Source organism: Oryzias latipes, chromosome 17 (genome assembly GCF_053564925.1).
Source record: "Oryzias latipes strain Hd-rR chromosome 17, Olatipes_Hd-rR_3.1".
NCBI lineage: Eukaryota > Metazoa > Chordata > Actinopteri > Beloniformes > Adrianichthyidae > Oryzias > Oryzias latipes.
Genome location: NC_136253.1, coordinates 20,693,441 through 20,709,638, shown reverse-complemented (window position 1 = coordinate 20,709,638; position 16,198 = coordinate 20,693,441). Strand labels below are relative to the sequence as shown.

General features: G+C 41.6%; 2 protein-coding genes across 4 annotated transcripts; one reads left to right on the top strand and one right to left on the bottom strand.

Moving 5' to 3' along the window:
- Positions 1–415: 415 nt before the first annotated feature.
- On the bottom strand, positions 416–1,934 carry LOC101156042 (transmembrane protein 69). The gene is made up of 3 exons (XM_004078996.5): positions 1,735–1,934; positions 1,583–1,642; positions 416–1,497 (listed from the first exon to the last, which is right to left on the bottom strand). Exons 2-3 carry the CDS (start codon positions 1,619–1,621, stop codon positions 787–789), a joined length of 750 nt encoding a protein of 249 aa, XP_004079044.1. The 5' UTR covers positions 1,622–1,642; positions 1,735–1,934; the 3' UTR covers positions 416–786.
- Positions 1,912–15,928, top strand: gpbp1l1 (GC-rich promoter binding protein 1-like 1). 3 transcript variants are annotated; one of them, XM_078934931.1, is made up of 13 exons: positions 1,912–2,361; positions 4,692–5,199; positions 5,294–5,912; positions 6,222–6,336; positions 10,214–10,343; positions 12,641–12,969; positions 13,052–13,127; positions 13,210–13,406; positions 13,501–13,644; positions 13,734–13,889; positions 13,976–14,100; positions 15,080–15,182; positions 15,272–15,928. In XM_078934931.1, exons 4-13 carry the CDS (start codon positions 6,277–6,279, stop codon positions 15,446–15,448), a joined length of 1,497 nt encoding a protein of 498 aa, XP_078791057.1. In that variant the 5' UTR covers positions 1,912–2,361; positions 4,692–5,199; positions 5,294–5,912; positions 6,222–6,276; the 3' UTR covers positions 15,449–15,928. The 3 variants fall into 3 exon arrangements, with proteins under 3 accessions (XP_078791057.1, XP_004079126.1, XP_078791058.1); XM_004079078.5 differs by having other exon boundaries at positions 4,692–5,912; XM_078934932.1 differs by lacking the exon at positions 1,912–2,361 and adding an exon at positions 2,389–2,479 and having other exon boundaries at positions 4,692–5,912.
- The last annotated feature ends 270 nt before the right edge of the window (positions 15,929–16,198 follow it).

Here is a 16,198-nt window from a genome sequence, read left to right as displayed (position 1 = left end):
CATTCTGCATCAGCAATGAATGAATGAATGAAAATGTCTCATCTTTGACATGTAAAGTTTAGATTTAGATAAAAAGAAAATTAAAAACTGAGAAGATTTCCCTCTGAGGCACTGCGATTCTTCCAGGTGTGATGGACATCTACAAAACTATTGTGAACTATAAAGAAAAGAATCTGCAAATGTCTTATAATTGATCTTTAAATGTAAAGTTTAAATTGTGTATTTATGGCTGATGTTTTTCTGTCCATCTTTAAAAAGTTTATTGTGCTTTTCTCTTTTTTTTTTACAATTTTAAATGACCCAGTTCCACCTTCCTGGAAGTTTTACAAGCTTAAACATGAAATGAAAACAGTAGTGATGAGGGTGAAAAAAAAACAGTGTTAAAAAAGAAAAACAAATCAGAAAAAGGAAAAACTTGAATATTAAGTTTTTAATTAGTGGGCTTTGGTTCTATCCGTTTGTTCCTCGTGTCTTAAAGAGGATGGTGGCTGATAAAGGAGTGGTGTCAAAATCCACCTCTCAGGTGACATATTTAGAGTTACCTGGAACAGAATGACTAACAATACATAAAATGTTTAATTATTGGGATACAGTACCTCTACTTTATGTAAAGGCTGATTTCAACTAAACTTAGAGGTGCAAAACTACTGAAAAAAATCCCTCAATACTTACATTTATAACAGTTTACAATGTCAATTAAAATAGACTTTTAAGTAGCATTTAATACAGAAAGTTTTCTGCACATCTTAACTAAACGTTACCTTTTTAGATTTGCTTGATTTGAATTCACTTCCAAGCATCTTTGATTTTCTTCTCAGTGCAAAAATGTTTTATGAGCAGAGAAGCAACAATTGAGAATGTGGCAACTAGAGTCAGAACAGTCCTCATGGCCTTAAACCAGGCGGGATAACCGGGCAGCAAGGTCAGGTCATAATGGAGCGACAGGCCCAGTCCCATGACAACTAGAAGAGCTCCCTCTGTGAAATTGTCCCTGCAAAGCAGTGCTAGCCAGGCCACGAGCGACGGCACCACGCTGTTTCCCAGGTTCATCCAGTCTGGCTGAGCGGGACTACCTGGAGGGATGGCAAACCCCCAGCGGGCGCCTCCGAGGAAGGATACAATGGAGGCTCCGTATACCATCTGAGCAAACGCCACTTCAGGGTAGAAGGATTGGGTGGCAGTCATGAGGAGTGGGGCAGACAGGAAGGGGATGAGCCCGGAAAAGCCGAGGTACAGAGCAGGTTTGGGTGCCTGAGCGAGTGCCTTCATGCTGAAGCTCTCTTGCTTCTTGTTTCCCTCTGAGGCAGCAGCTCTTGAGTCATTTTGGCAGAGGCGTGAGGCGTGCCAGGTCACTGGTTTGATCCTCAGCGGCCTGTTGGTGGAGGCTGCCCTTCCTGCCATCAACACCGAGGAGGCTGGGAAGTACAACTGCAGCTGGGGTTTGGTTGTGTTGTTTGGGACTTTTATGGTCTGCAAAAAATGTCTCCACACTGGAACCTGAGACCACAACAATCCAAATTCAAACATTCATTTCTCTTTCTGCCAACAACAGCACACTTTTATTCATTATTATGATGCTTACCCCAGATATTATCCATCTTCCAGATAAGATTCTTATCATTTTTTTCACCTTTAAATAGAACTAAAAAAGAAACTTTTTAAAAATCAGTTGAGATACACTTAGCATTCACATTAGCTTGTTAAATTTAGAGTTACGTTACATATTTCACTTACCAAAGAGCTGAGCCAAACGTATTTATATTTTGCAAACCGATTTACCTTTTTAACTGGCCGTTAGGTTGTATTGAAAAACAAAAACAAGGCTAAACCGCGTTAGCAAGACTGGAGGTCGATTGTTGGCTTCTGTTACATCGGTGTTCGATTAAATGCCTGCCTGCCTCGCTACTTCGAGTCCGTCGATTGATATGACTGTCGTTGGCGGGGATGGACTGAGTTGTGTTCACAATCGCAAATCCCTTCCGAAAAGATTATCCGCGGGAACATTATTTGTAAGCATAAAATTAATCATACACTTTGTATACATTTTGTATTTTTTTAGTTAATTGGGATTTTTTTATTTGTCCAAGCTTTGTTGAAAGAAGATTAAGTAAAAAAACAAAAAACTTCTGAGTTTCGACAAAGTTTTTTAACCATGAGCGGTATTGAACGCAGCACAGTGAATACAGCACGAATCCCCTAGTGCCAGCGCCAGTGGTAAAGCGCACCTAAAACCCAAACAAACATCGACGGCCCCTTTTTTCAGTGAAGGTTATACTTGCTTAAGAGCTCAATCCCCTTGGTTCTGGGAGCGTGTTTATATATTTGACTTATTCTGCTCAATTGACCGTCTGCACAGAAAAGGTACGTGCTAATGTCTTGCAACATTGCAAGTTAGCTCGCTAGCACTTAGCAGTTGATAAATGTGTGCTGCCGCTGCTAAGGTAGCCATTTTGATACAGTGTTGTTCCAGCCGAGCCAGGTATATTTACCTCCATTGTACACACTGACAGCTGCATAGACATATACTTTGAAGCAAATTGTGAAATAATGGATGTGTTATTATTGGTCCAATAGCAATTGGTGATCTAACTAATCTAAATTACTTCAAAGTTTAGTTTCTTCGACTTAACTAGCTAGGTATCGATAGCGATTGGCTAAACCAGCAGCTAACATGAGCTTTGGCTCACTACTAGTTTACTAGCTGGGCAGTTAGAGCCTATTTAGCTGCTAAACTAATTAATACTGAAGTTCTTGTCACTTGTGTTAGCATCTCTTTAATTCAATGATTATTATGCAGCATAATACACAACATTTAGCTAGCTAGCTTGGCTAAAACGTGCGCAGCTGTGGAGTTGCTGCAGTGTTTATCGGCTGTGTGTTGCTTGTTCGCGTTGGTTTAAGGTTTCACAAAGTATTTTTCCCTTCCCAATGTAGCCATTTTAGCTTTGTGTTAGCATGAAATCGCTAAGAAGTTAATGTTTATGCTGCACACTTCAGCCGTGGTGAACTCATTGATGATAATCTGTTACGTAATAGTTACAAAAGGAGGAGTGAGTAAAGCCTTTATTCATTTAGGTTTTTACTACTTAAACGTTAATTTTAATTCATTTTGAACTCGATTTTATGTGAAAATTACAGGAATCTGGCGTCTTGCAACAATTAAAGGTTGTATTGTGTGGGTGTTATCCCCAGAATACAAGTATCAAGAAAAAAAACTTTTTTTTTTCTTTTAAAAAAACTTTATTTTTTCTTTAGTGTTATATTCTGGGGTCGATTTGAGCTCAAATGTCTTTTATTTTATCACAATAATGTTTTATGCACTGATTATTTGCAGAAATCAATCATTTAGCCTTCATTCTTTGAACACTTATAACATTAAATGCAAACAAACAATTTACTGAAGTGTTTTGCATTGGGATTCTTTTCATTTCTTTCGCATAGAACAGAAATATATTTAACTTTACCCAAATGACTGTGATTTTTTTATTTGTAGGCCAGAAATAAAATGAAGAAAGCCTTGATGAAAGTAAAAAACATTTGTCATCATTAAGTCTGGCTTCATAATATAAATTGCATATTATTCTTTTTACTTTTTAAGTGCTTACTGTGAAGCTTTAAATGTAAATCATGTGAACAAGAAAACATTCATCTTTGTCAGAAGTGCAAAACGCTGGTTTTGATCCCAGAAACAAATCCATTCATTTAGCGTACAGTCGACACGATCTAGAAAGTGTCACAGAAAGGTCCAGCCACTGTGTCGCTTATGACGGAGTTTAGCCAATCACAATCAAGAAATCGCACACAGTTTTTAGAAGCTGCATGGGTGGCGCTTATTGATTTTATGACAGGAACCTGTGGGCTGGTAGAAATCTGAACGTCAGCCGCAGGCCAGACTTTGGACATGCCTGCATTAGTGGTAAAATTGCAAGAATGTATTTGTAGATATTGATGGGCAACAAAAATATATGAATAGTGTCAAATAGTTCAATTTTTTTACCTTTTAATCTTCATATTTTTGTATGTTTCCCGTGCAATTCCAAGTAATGTCTACATGCTTAACGGGCAATTTAAAAACATTCAAGGGAAGATGTGTACATTCCCCAAAAGTCATCTAAATTAGGATCTAAAACCCCAAATAATCCTCATAAAAGCAATGATGTGCTGAAAGGTGAACAACATCCTCACATGAAAAATCCCGTGCGAGTTGTGATGTTTCTGGTTTGGTTTTCTTTCACCAAATCTCTTTTTGAAGCGTCCAGACTTGATGAATTATTACAGGATAAACACATAGAGGGGTGTTTAGTCAAAATACACTTTTAAACACTAAATGAATTGCTATTAAAATTCAAAACATCTTACAAATATAATATATACTTAGATGAAAATAGTCTTAAAAGAAGTCCATATCCAAAGTCCATTAATTTGATTATTTTAGTTTTTTGTCTAAGGTGTGTTTACATTTGTAAATATATTTTGAATGGTTTTTTTTGTTTTGTTAAGCAGTTTTCTTGTTTCTTTTCTTACTGAAGATTCGACTAAATAGATCAGACTTTTTGCTTGACCAGCATCAGAAACTGCACAACAACACCGATGTGTAGTTACTTGTACCACTAAGAACGCGCTCAGGTTGTTTGTACTTCACATTTTCCGAGTCCTAATTCTGTTTGTTTGTTTGTTGTCGTTTCTTGCAGCTTGACTTCCTGTGCCCGTACATATGAACCCTCAGCAAGACCCGTCAAAACCGTCAATTAAAGCATCCTTTCGGGTCGGACAAAAACACATTTAAGGAAGGACAAGCCCGGTTTTTGATTTTTTCTGGATCTTTTTTGGGCCCTTTTCCAGATCTGAAGCAGGTTGAGCTGTTTTTTTCAGAGTTTCTTTTTGGGACTATTCGCTGAAGGCCTCCCATGAAGGACTTTTGACCTTGAATATCTTATGAAATCAGAGTTGAATTCTTTATCCTGGACAGTCAGAAAAGTTCAGCTCATTCAATGGGCATCTATCAAATGTGATAGTAACTATTATTACGACAGAAAAGGCCTTACGATGCATCCTTCAACAGCAACACCCTTTCATTAACCAAAACCGAAGATGACCGCAATGTAACATAGAGCTTTACTTCCTTCATTGTCATGTGACTTTGAACCTCTTGTGCGCTATTTTCTTCTAATAAGACAGTCTTTGAACCACTTTAATGAGGTGAGCTGTGGTTCGAAGCTACTCAATTGCCAATAAAAGACTGTCTGGAAATTCATTTTTCCTTTTTTTTCCCCCGCCTAATGCTTTAAGGTAGATCTTAAAATGATTCGGTAAAAGGCGGATCTGCAGAAAGCGAACTGGCACAAAGTGTGGCAGGACAACACCGGTCTCTTCCTCCCTCTGGTGTGGACACCCTTCCAAACTGTCGTCCATGTTTCAGGACACTTTTCATTTCTGTTGTTAAAAAGAAGAGTCGGGTTTTTCGTCCTCTTTCACATCGCCTCGCTTTTGCAATCCTATAAACTGGGGTTTGAGTCTTACTCATGACGAGTGGAGTAAAGGCGTCGCAGACGTTGAAGGATTTGACCCGCCAACGGAGAAGTGTCCTCTGATCAACCAGCAGGAAAACCACTTGGATTCAGCTTTGAGAAGGGAAAGCCGCCCCTCCGCCTCGCCTCGGCCAGCTTTCTGGATCACTCCAGATCATTCCCGCAAAACATTTTGCTCCTCTCCAAGTGTTCCACCCTGGACGAAGGGATCTGCCTCTGGAGAAAGGGGCTGAGGTGTCCTGTTGGAGGTGGTGTGGGCGTTTTTGGTGTGCTGCTCCCCCTCCGTCGGTGCACGCGCTCCGTCGTCAGAGCCAGCAGGCCTGAGGAACCGAGCCCAGCCGGACCAGGAGAGAGGCAGAGGACTTCAGAGCCAAAGACTCTGGGGTAATTTCAAAGTTCCCCACACAGATTTAAAGGCCTTTAAATGACATTATGCATTTGATAAACAGAAATAATCTGTTTGGATTCTATTAGCTGATCGTTTAAATGTCAAAAGCCGAGCAGGAGGAATCAGCGTTTCAGACTCTGCTGTAACAAATGAAGATTTGTTTGTTGTTGTTATTTTGCTGTGGTTTTTTTTTTTTCTTTAATTACTGATCCTGGACAAATAATTTTAAGTGTAATCTAATCATCAACATGAGTGTAGGTGTCGATTCTTGTGTCAAAGATCTGTGTTTGTGTATTTTTTTCTAGATCCTGGCCATGAGGTTTGATGCCTCGATCCACTGACCGGAAACACTGGACCTAAATGGCGCAGCATGACTTTGTCCCTGCCTGGCTTAACTTCTCCACTCCCCAGCCTGCCAAGGTAGAGGAACATCTGAGCGCTCTCTGAGATATGTGTGTGCGTGTGTGTGTGTGTGTGTGTGACAGCTAAACATGAATCTATTGCATCTGTTTTCAAACTCTTCCCAGCGGTCCTTTGACAATGACGATGCCATTTTTAGCCCAAATCAAAAAACCTGTGTCGTTTTCTGGGACAAAAGTTGTAGAGTGACAGTTCTCGGTGCAGAGCAACCCCCCTTCCCTTCCCCATTGCTGAGAGCTTTCCATTACATGCTCTCTCGCTAGCTTACAGCCCCTCACACCCCTAACCTAACACTAGTGGTGCAACAAAAATAGTGAGCAATACAGCCGTACAGTTTTGACTCAGATTTGGAGAACAAAGACGTACATGAATCTATTTGTCTGCATCAGAATGGAGCAGAGCAGGAAGCTTTTGGCCCACCCACTGTAGCTTTTGTGCAACAACTTTTTCAAATGGTCCGCTCCTGATTCACCACTATTTGAATAACAAAATACTCAGCAAAGCAGTTTTAATTGTTATTTTCTTTACATAGGTCCTCCATCATGAGCAAAATGCTACACGGACTAAAAACACAATTTTCATCTCACTGCATCTTAATGGCTGACATAAAGGAGCCCATACTTTGTAGCTTCGTGGTTCCTCTAGGGCAGTGGTTCCCAAGCCCCGGGCCGCGGACCGGTACCGGTCCGTGGGTCATTTGATTTGTTTTATTTATGTTTTATTTATTTCGGAATCTGAAAGATGTTTTATTTTGAAAAATTGCCGGATTCTCTGTTACATCAGTCTATGTTACTCCTGATGCAGGCCAATTCGCTCGTCTCGGTCACGTGATAGGATACCGCTAAAATAAAACCCAGGAACTAGCAAAATGAGTAAAAAACAAACGTCTTTGGAAAGTTTTTGGAGCCTTCCACTTCTAAAAAAAAAGAAAGCTACATTTAATAGACAGTATCCGGAGTCCCAACGGGAGATTCCCTCAAACCATTCAGCATTGTGTTGAGTTGGATTTTCCATGCACTTATTTTGAAGGCATGTTTAAATGTTGCAATAATAGCAACCAGGGAGTGTTTGGGCAGAGAGGGCGTTGCTCATGTCATAATTCGTGTTTATTGTTATGTTTAGAAAATACCACAGTTTTCATGCAAGTCATATTATTTTGTTGTAGTGTAGTGTCGGTCACGTGCACGTTTGGTCTGCTGGCTGCAGGGGTTACTGTCGGAGCTGGCATCACAGGGAATGAAATCAATCCCCTTTGCCTGCTTTGGTTAAAATAGGGTTGAGCCGGGTGTTTCTCTTTGCCTACATGTCCTTTCATCCGGCAGTTATGTTGTTTCACCGTTAGTTTTTCTTCCTGTTGTGTTTACTGCTTTTTAGCACAATGAGTGTGGGAAGGGGAGAGGATGATGACACCTGTGCGATGTACAATGTTAGCGTGTCAAAATAAAAGTGCAGAGAACGTCTTATCACGTGTCTCGCCTTTATTGCAGCCTTGCCGCAGCGTGTGTCTGCCACATATAACATACCGGTCTGTGAGAATTTTGCCAGACATCAAAGCGGTCCGTGGCGCAATAAAGGTTGGGGACCGCTGCTCTAGGGTCAATGTGGGGTCAGCTGCAGGGCTTGCATCTATTAAGTCCACCATAGCAGGTCTATGTTTATGAATTGAATAGGATTGATACGGTTTCTGCTCGCCTTCCTGGACATCTGGGTGCACATCTTTGGTCCAAACCCACAGTAACGTGATGTTTGGGGGCCGACTTCCTCCTGCAGTCTACAGTGCAAACCATAGTGGCTTTATATTTCAAAAGACTCAATTCCATGTTTTCCTGAGAAACTGGTTTGAACATATTCTGATTAACCGTCAGAAAATGTTCATTATAATGAGGCATGTTCAACTCTGACTATTATTGCTGTCCCAGCTGATTAAATAAAGCTCTATAACATTCAAAAAATCATTCCATCTGCAGAAATATTGAGTTTTCTTTGTACCCAATCAGTTTGACACATATTTTTAGCTAAACTATCATATTATGTAATTTATTGCTACAAAGCTCACTGGTTTGTCTTTCATTTAAAGAGCTTCTCTGATCATCTTTGAGCGTTCCCAGTGGTCCTTTAATTATGATGATGCTGTTTTTAGGCCAAAATCTGAAAACCTGTGTCTGTTTCTATTTCAGTTTTTAGCAGAGGGACAGTAGTTGATTAGAAATGTTGAGCGGGACTGTTGGCGCAGAGCAACCCCGCCCCCCTTCCCCATCTCTTTGCTGAGAGCTTGGAGACGGAGCTTGTGGCCCACCCAGAGATTTTTTTTACGTCACAAATAAACTTTTTCAAAAACACCATTTATTTATCTGCTTCTGATTCACAACGATTTGAAAAAAGTAAAAACCTGGAAATGCAATTTAATCTTTTTAAAAAAAAATATTTCCTCCATCATCAGAAAAATGCTAAAATTGCCCCAAACAGGATTTCTTTGCTTTTTTTATTTATTTATTTTTTTATATCGGAGTACATCTTTTTTCGTGTTTGATTTAAAAAAATAAAAAAAGCTCAGCCTGTAGGTCGCTGTGCTTTAAGTATCGTTTAGAATTTTTTATTTTTATTTTGTACGAACAGTAGAGGTTTATCAGGGTTGTTCAATAATTGAATTATCTTTATTTAATGTGACACCCAATCAATTTGTTTCAAATCAGAATTCTTCTTGTTTTTGCAGACTGCTGCTGCTTTCTCGTTGCTGCTTTTCTGTTCCGGCCCTTAAATAGATTGTTTTAGAAACTCGTTTATTTTCACGACACAAGCTGTAGAGGAGCTTTGCCGTCACATCAAGCTGCTCCTGCAGCTGAATTCAAATCTGGATCTGTCCTCTAAAGCTCAGGAACAAACTCTTCCTTATATTTGACGACGAGGAGCCGCTAAATATCTATTCAAATAAGACTTGTTTGGAACTTGTGTGTGTCATTTCTGAGAGAAACTGTGAAGATAATTTTCGACAAATGTTTTTTTTTTTTTTTGTGTTCTGTGGTTTGATGCCCCTTTTTTGTTTGTTTGAGTTGGAAGCTGTTTCTCTGAGGTCCACTCAAATCTTGAACCTTGAACTTAAGTGACGTTTGTTCAAATCTCTGCTTCCTCAAAATGTTGCCTGCCATTGAGGTCCAGTTCAAAAGAAGGAAACCATATTTTTTTATGGTTTGCTGTGCTCCACTATACCCTCACAGTTTTCAACATGAATCTTTTAAATGTCTTAAATGTACAGGGTATATTGAAAACCAAAAAGGAGATTTTCTTTTCTTTGTGATACTTTAGGAGCTGTTTGGATAGAAGCAAAGTTGGTAAAGTGTTCTCATTTTTGGAGCTTGATGTCGTCGTTCCGACGTTTCTGCACAGATGAGCCGATCGCATCGGCAAAGAGGACGAGGCTGTGGTTTCTGTCCTGACGCATGACCTCGCTGACTGGCGGCTCTGCATTCACTTGACAGGATTGGAGCTGTAGCTTATGCAGTATAAGTAGATTTTGTGCGTCTGACGCTATCCGAGCTCCCCGCCGTCGCTGGCAGGAGTGACGCCCGCAATCAGACGCGGCCTTTGAACCTGATCTGATTATGAGAACATGCTGCAGAAAGATCCAGGAGGTTTCAGTGCAGACTTTCAAAATAAACACAGTTTTGGAGTTTTTTTTTTGTTAATTTTGTCCTTTAAAAATAGACTGTTAGAGTCACCGTAACTTTGAAATGCAAATTATTCACCATCTGAGCTGATTTTATGGCAGACTAAAATAAGTTAGTGCAACTGCAGGTCCTGGTGAGATCATTGGTGTTCAGGTTGTGTGTAAAAGCATCATGTCCCCCTTTCTGACGTCCCTGCTTTTGTTGTCCTACAGTCCCCTGCTGCCAACCTTGACAAGCAAGGTGAGCCGCACCACCACAGAGACGCCCGGACCGCTGTGAGCCGCCGCCGCCACAACTCCTCCGACGGTTTCTTCAACAACGGCTCTCTGCGCGCCCCGTCAGGTAACCCAGCCCACGGCAGTCGCACAACAAAAGCTAGCGTGAGACGCACAAATGTAAATCATTAAACTTGCTCCATATCTAGTTGTGCAAATACACAACCCTTGCTGTGTCTGTCCAGGACGGGGAGCAGAGGGACAAACAGTTTTACTTTAGCTTTTCATTCAATTCAGAATCAAATTGGTTTTGGTTTGATCACTTTTGGATGTATGGAGTGGTTTTTGTTTGAAAATAATGGTTTATTCATAAGTTGATGGTGTTTATACGTCTTATATTTTATTTACAATTTTATTTTAGCACTTGTGTCTTTATTTCGTTGAGTTTTTGAAAGCTTCCTGTTGCTTCCTATTTTTGTAAAGTTTACTTTAGTTTGACAGGGTCTCTCTTTAGTTCTGTCATTTGTTTAGACTTTGGTGTTTGTTCATGTCTGTTTTTGGTTTTAGATACCTGTAAGTTGGCCGTGCTTTTATTGCAGGATAGATCTTTGTTTTTGTTTTCAAAGTCCCACTCCGATCATCTTTAGATCAGTTTTTAAAAGCGTTCCTACTGGTCCTTTAATTATGAGTATGTCGGCCCACAGTTTCTGCAGAGCGGCAGTAATTCATTACAAATATGCCTCTGAGTTTTGGGCGGGACTGTTGGCGCACAGCAACCCCGCCCCCTTTCCCTTCCCAGTTGCTGAGAGCTGAAAACAAGGAGCCTGTGGCCCAGCCAGCTTTTTAAACGTCACAAAACGCTCTTTAAAAAAAATTGTGTGCTCTTTATTCACGATTTGAAGACATATTCAGAAATGCTATTTTCTTTTTAATTTCTTTTTAATCAGAAAAATAAATAACATTTGAAAATGAGCAGAAACAACATTTTCATTGGAGTGGGCCTTTAAAGCGCTTTGCAGCTGATATGAAACGCGTTCTATAAATATTTTGTTATTGATGGATGTTTGCAGCGGAGCAGCACAGATCTGTCAATGTTGGGCTTTTATTCTTCCATCTTCAACAACAAAAATCCAAAGCTTGTCTTTAAAAGTAACCTTTAATTGTTCAAACATCTGAGCTGATTCAGACATGCATTTGCATTTGCTTTGGACTTAATCATGGATGACATATTGTAGCATTTTATGCACAAATACAAGCATCAGCAGAGGTGCAGCGTATTTTCTGATGTCTGTTTTTGAAATTCCTATTGTTTATCTGAATTCCAGCTCTTCCAGATGAACTGAAACTAAAACTAAAAAGCTTCATGGCTCTACTGATAGACGAGCTAAAATGGGTTTTATTTGTAGTTATTTGATGCCTGGCCATTTTCAGCCTGGTCTGAAGGTTTTCTTAAGGTTACTGACGTGAAACTTGAGTCATCTTCCACCGACTTTGAATGGGACTTCCCCTCACTGCAACACATCAACAAGCTCAGGGTTTTCTGCCATTTTTGGAATATTCCATACATAAAACATGGACCAACTGTAGCGTCCCCTCAAGAAAAATGACGTGCACTCATGTTCTTAAACCTTTCACAAAATATTTACTGACCCCAAAAAAAAGAAAAACAGTTTTTTTTACGAGTTCTTCTGGTTCTGTTGTGTGTTTTGTTTGTGGATCAAGGGACAACGTACAGTTGTTATTTGTGGTTTGTGTTGATGTTTAAAGCGTCACACTGAAAGCTTCTCCTTTTTTTAAAGTTCCTCCAAAACATCCTGTGTTTCTGTGGTTTTAGCCTGTATTTACTTTTCTTTTTAATAAATTTGTTGTCATTGTTTTCTTCAAAAATCCCTTTGAAAATCCGTTTGTCTCTTAATATAAATGGAAATGTGAAAGCACGCTTAACCAAAACCCTTTTTTCAAAATAAAACGACTCTCAAACAAGAGAAATTAGTGTGAGAGCTCTGCAACAGAAGAAGAGAGGTTTAAAGTTGTCATTACGCAGTTCCTGTTTTTTTACATCGCGCTGTTTTTGTTCCTCCTGTAAGTTTGATATTTTATTTTATTTTGTCGTTGGTCTTTGAGATAACACTGAATTTACAGACAAGGGTGTAAAGGTGTGGCCCAGCTTGAAACTGTAGTCGGATGTTTGCGTCTTCAGGTTACACGCTGCAGGTCAAAGGTCATGTGGGAGGGGTCATTTTGAGATTTTTTCTTTTTCTTTATTAAAAATGTCCTTTCTTGTTGACAATAATTGAGATATTTCTACAAAACAAATGGATCTAAATGATCCAAATGCTTTGGTTTGTTTCTTTTCTCTGGATTATTTTTCCCTCCTCTGTTGGCGTTTCATGTTCTTAGATCTATTTCTGTGTTTGCCTGCAGGTGATGGCTGGCAGCAGCCCTCGCTGCTGCTGAGGCACGACTCTGTGGACTCCGGGGTGGCCAAAGGGGGGCACGGCGGGCTCGCAGGGGGCTCCTGCTGGAAGGACGCGTCCAACTGGCACGGGGCGCCACGCGGGGCCCAGGACGGCCACCACCATCAGGGACGTCACCCCAAAAGGCCAGTGGGCGACAGGGACAGGCAGGGGGGACACCGGCAGCGCAACGGCAGCTTTCATCCCCGTAAAGGAACCTCGTACCAGGACAAGTTTCCCAACGAGGAACGCAAAGACAGCAAGGATGACAAGCTGAAGTTTGTAGAGGAGGACTTTGTAAGTTGATGCTTGCCATTTTCCCACAGATTAATAACATTTGGATTAGTCATGTTTTTTAATGGGGATTGTAATTGTTTAGCCTTCCTTGAACCCTGAAACAACTGGAAAGCCTGGGATTCAAACGCGCGCAGTGGCTCCCCATGCTGGTGTGTGGGGTAAGAGCGTTCAGTTGCCTCTTCATTTCCTTGGTCTTTGTCCTCTCAAGTTTCATCCTCCATAATCCGGATTCTGTTCCAGAAAATCCGCCCAGCGGCAAACAGATGGTGTCCAAAATGCTGGTTATCAAAAAGGTTTCGAAAGAGGACACCAGCACAGCCTTCTCTGCAGGGTTCGCCACTGCCGGCGCTTTGCCCACCAATGGCAATAAAGCCCCCATCACAGGCTCCAGCGTCTATAAGAACCTGGTCCCCAAGCCTGCCGTGGCCCCCGTCAAAGTAAGAGGCTTTAGATTTGTCTTTTTTTAGAGTTATGCAGTAAATGTGTGAATCAGAGCGTTTGGAGATGACGAGCTCTGTGACTCCTCCTCAGAGCGCCCAGTGGAAATCTGGAGGCAGAGAGATCACAAAGCCGGGTCTTCACATGCAGGGCCGAGATCCGGTCTTCACCAGCCCCATGTCTGCAGCCAAACCCAGCACCCCCGTCAGCGCACCACAGCACAACCCCCAGAAAGAGGTGAGCGCCGTCCTCAGCCACCAGAGAAGAAGAAATGAGACACGCGTTTAGGGCTTTCATACAATCCTTCGTCCTGCTCGTCCTCACAGCACCCCTCCAGCACCACTCCTCCCATAGATATCGCCCCGTCAAGGCTGAAGCTGATGCGCCGCGGCCCGGACCGCAAAAGTGAGTTCCTCCGAGCTCTGAAGGACGAAGGAACGGGAGAGCTGACCACGAGCAGCAGCCCGGGAACATCAGGAGAGGTGGGGAGTGGGTGCAGCGCCGTCACCAGAGCCCATGACATAATGCCAGGAAATGCACTCATCTTTTAAAAAAAATGTCATCTTAGGGTGAAAGCAGCACCCCAGAACCCAAACCATACAGAGAGGAAAACTGCCACGAGAACGGGATGTCCTACTCGCTCAGTGACTCGGATACAGAACATCTGTCCAGCTCACTGGAGGCGGAGCACAGGTACGGCGCCTCCAGTTCAGCTGCCAACTAAAATCTCTTCTTTAACATCTCAATGAATCCTGACAGTTATGCTCATCAATGTGTGTAAAATCCAGAATGCATCTAAAGGAAGGATTTTTTTTATTTTTATTTTTTATTTGCATCTGAAGGGTTGTTATTTCTCCTGGTTTGTTTGCAGATGTTTGAATGCTTTTCCATATTTTTATCAGTTAAATGAACCCCTCGTTCTTTATGGGATGTCCTTAAACGCGCGTTTCTAGACTTTTCAATAGAAGTGGTCGCCTGAACGCGCGCTGTCCGAGCCCGGTGTGAACGGAGCGTAAATGTTTGGCTGTCGCTGTTCCTTACACGCTTTATGGAGCTTTGTAGACGCAGCTCGAAGTCACTGAAAGCTTGGATTACATTTACAGGAGGATTAATGATCTCTAATGGAAACCACAAAAATATCAAGCCTCTTTTTGCCAAATTGTTTGGATGATTTCAGTCTAAATCTAACCAAGAGGATTTTATTAAGACTCATACAAATATTTGTTCATTCGCAATTTTGTCTTTTTTTTTTTTTTTCCTTACCGCGAAGGGGGGTCTAAGGGCAGGGATGCCAGTATAGCTTAGTCAGTTTGTTAGTTCATTTTAGTATTTTACTATTGAACTCTTTGTATTCGTGATCCTTTTGAGTTCATGTTTTACTTCGAAGCCCATCGAGACGACTGTTGTTGTGATTTTGGGCTATACAAATAAAATTGAATTGAATTGAATTGAATTTACCACTAAGCCAGAATTATGGGAACGTTTTTGTCGACAAATCTTGAAGCTTTTAAGCTGAAACTAAATTATTCAATGATCTGCATTAATTTTGTTTTTTAAACTGCGTTTTGCTTTTTTTGTTGTTGTTTTTTTTGGTTTTAGTCGATCTTAAGTCCAAGTCAATCTTTGATTAGAAACCACCAGGAGTGATGTTGATGCCACTCTTCTTCTGCAGGTTACTGAAGGCCATGGGGTGGCAGGAGTATCCAGAAAACGACGACAACTTCCTGCCTCTGACCGAAGACGAGCTGAGGGAGTTCCAGACTAAAACCGAGCAGGTGAGGAGAAGCTTCAGCCGGCACCCCCCCCCCTTTTTTTCCCCTCCCACCCGCCGCTCTGGCCCTCACTTCTGCCGTCTTTTGACCAGCTGAAGCGCAACGGCATGCAGAGAAACGGGGTTCTGCCGAGGACGCGGGGCGTGACCCTCCACTTCACCCCCTGGAGGAGTGTGGCGGAGGCGCACGAGGAGGAGGAGGAGGGCTCGGAATCCGACACCAGTAGCAGCAGCCAGACCTCCGACGACGACGACTGCATCAAATCCTAACGTGGCTTTACAGAACAAAACAATAATAATAATTATAATAAAATGACCACATAAACAAAGCAGCCAACACCACATCGCAACAAGCAGCTCCCCCCCCCTCCTCTTTTTGTTTTTAGATCACTGTTTGACTTTCTTTTGATTTCTTTTCTTTAGTTTATTTTTTTTTTGTTCTTGCACAAGGGAAAAACCAATCATATCCCAGTGAAGGAGGGGATTCCTGCGTTTTCCTGCGGCTCCTCTTTGACTGCAGACCCTGACCTCTGACACGCCCCCACCCCAAGCAGCCCCCCCCCCCCCCCTCCTTCCCGTCTCTTCCTCGCTTCGTGGAACTGAGGTGTTCATCAAGAAAAGAAGGGCAACGAATGCACTCTTGATTCTGCTTTAAACAGACTAACTCATTTCATTGATGATGCTGATGACACATTATTAATGATATTAATAAAAATTGGTTCCTGTCAAGCTGAGATGTTTCAATACAAAGCCGCCTGCTGTGGTGTTTCTGTCTGCTTCACTCGGCAGGGGGGCAAAGGTGAAGTTGAAAGGCTCCTCAAGACCTGCTGCTGGGTGGGAGGGGTTAGTCAGAGATGACACAACATTTCCTCTTCTTCGACAAACTGAAAAAATGGAAACCAAGCTTTGTTTTTAGCTTCAAAAAGATAAAATCCCAAACTAGAATCTACTAAAGGAAGCTGGTTTATTTACTAAAGCTGGACCCACTGATGAAAATCCTGTTTTTTAACGTGTTCTTGT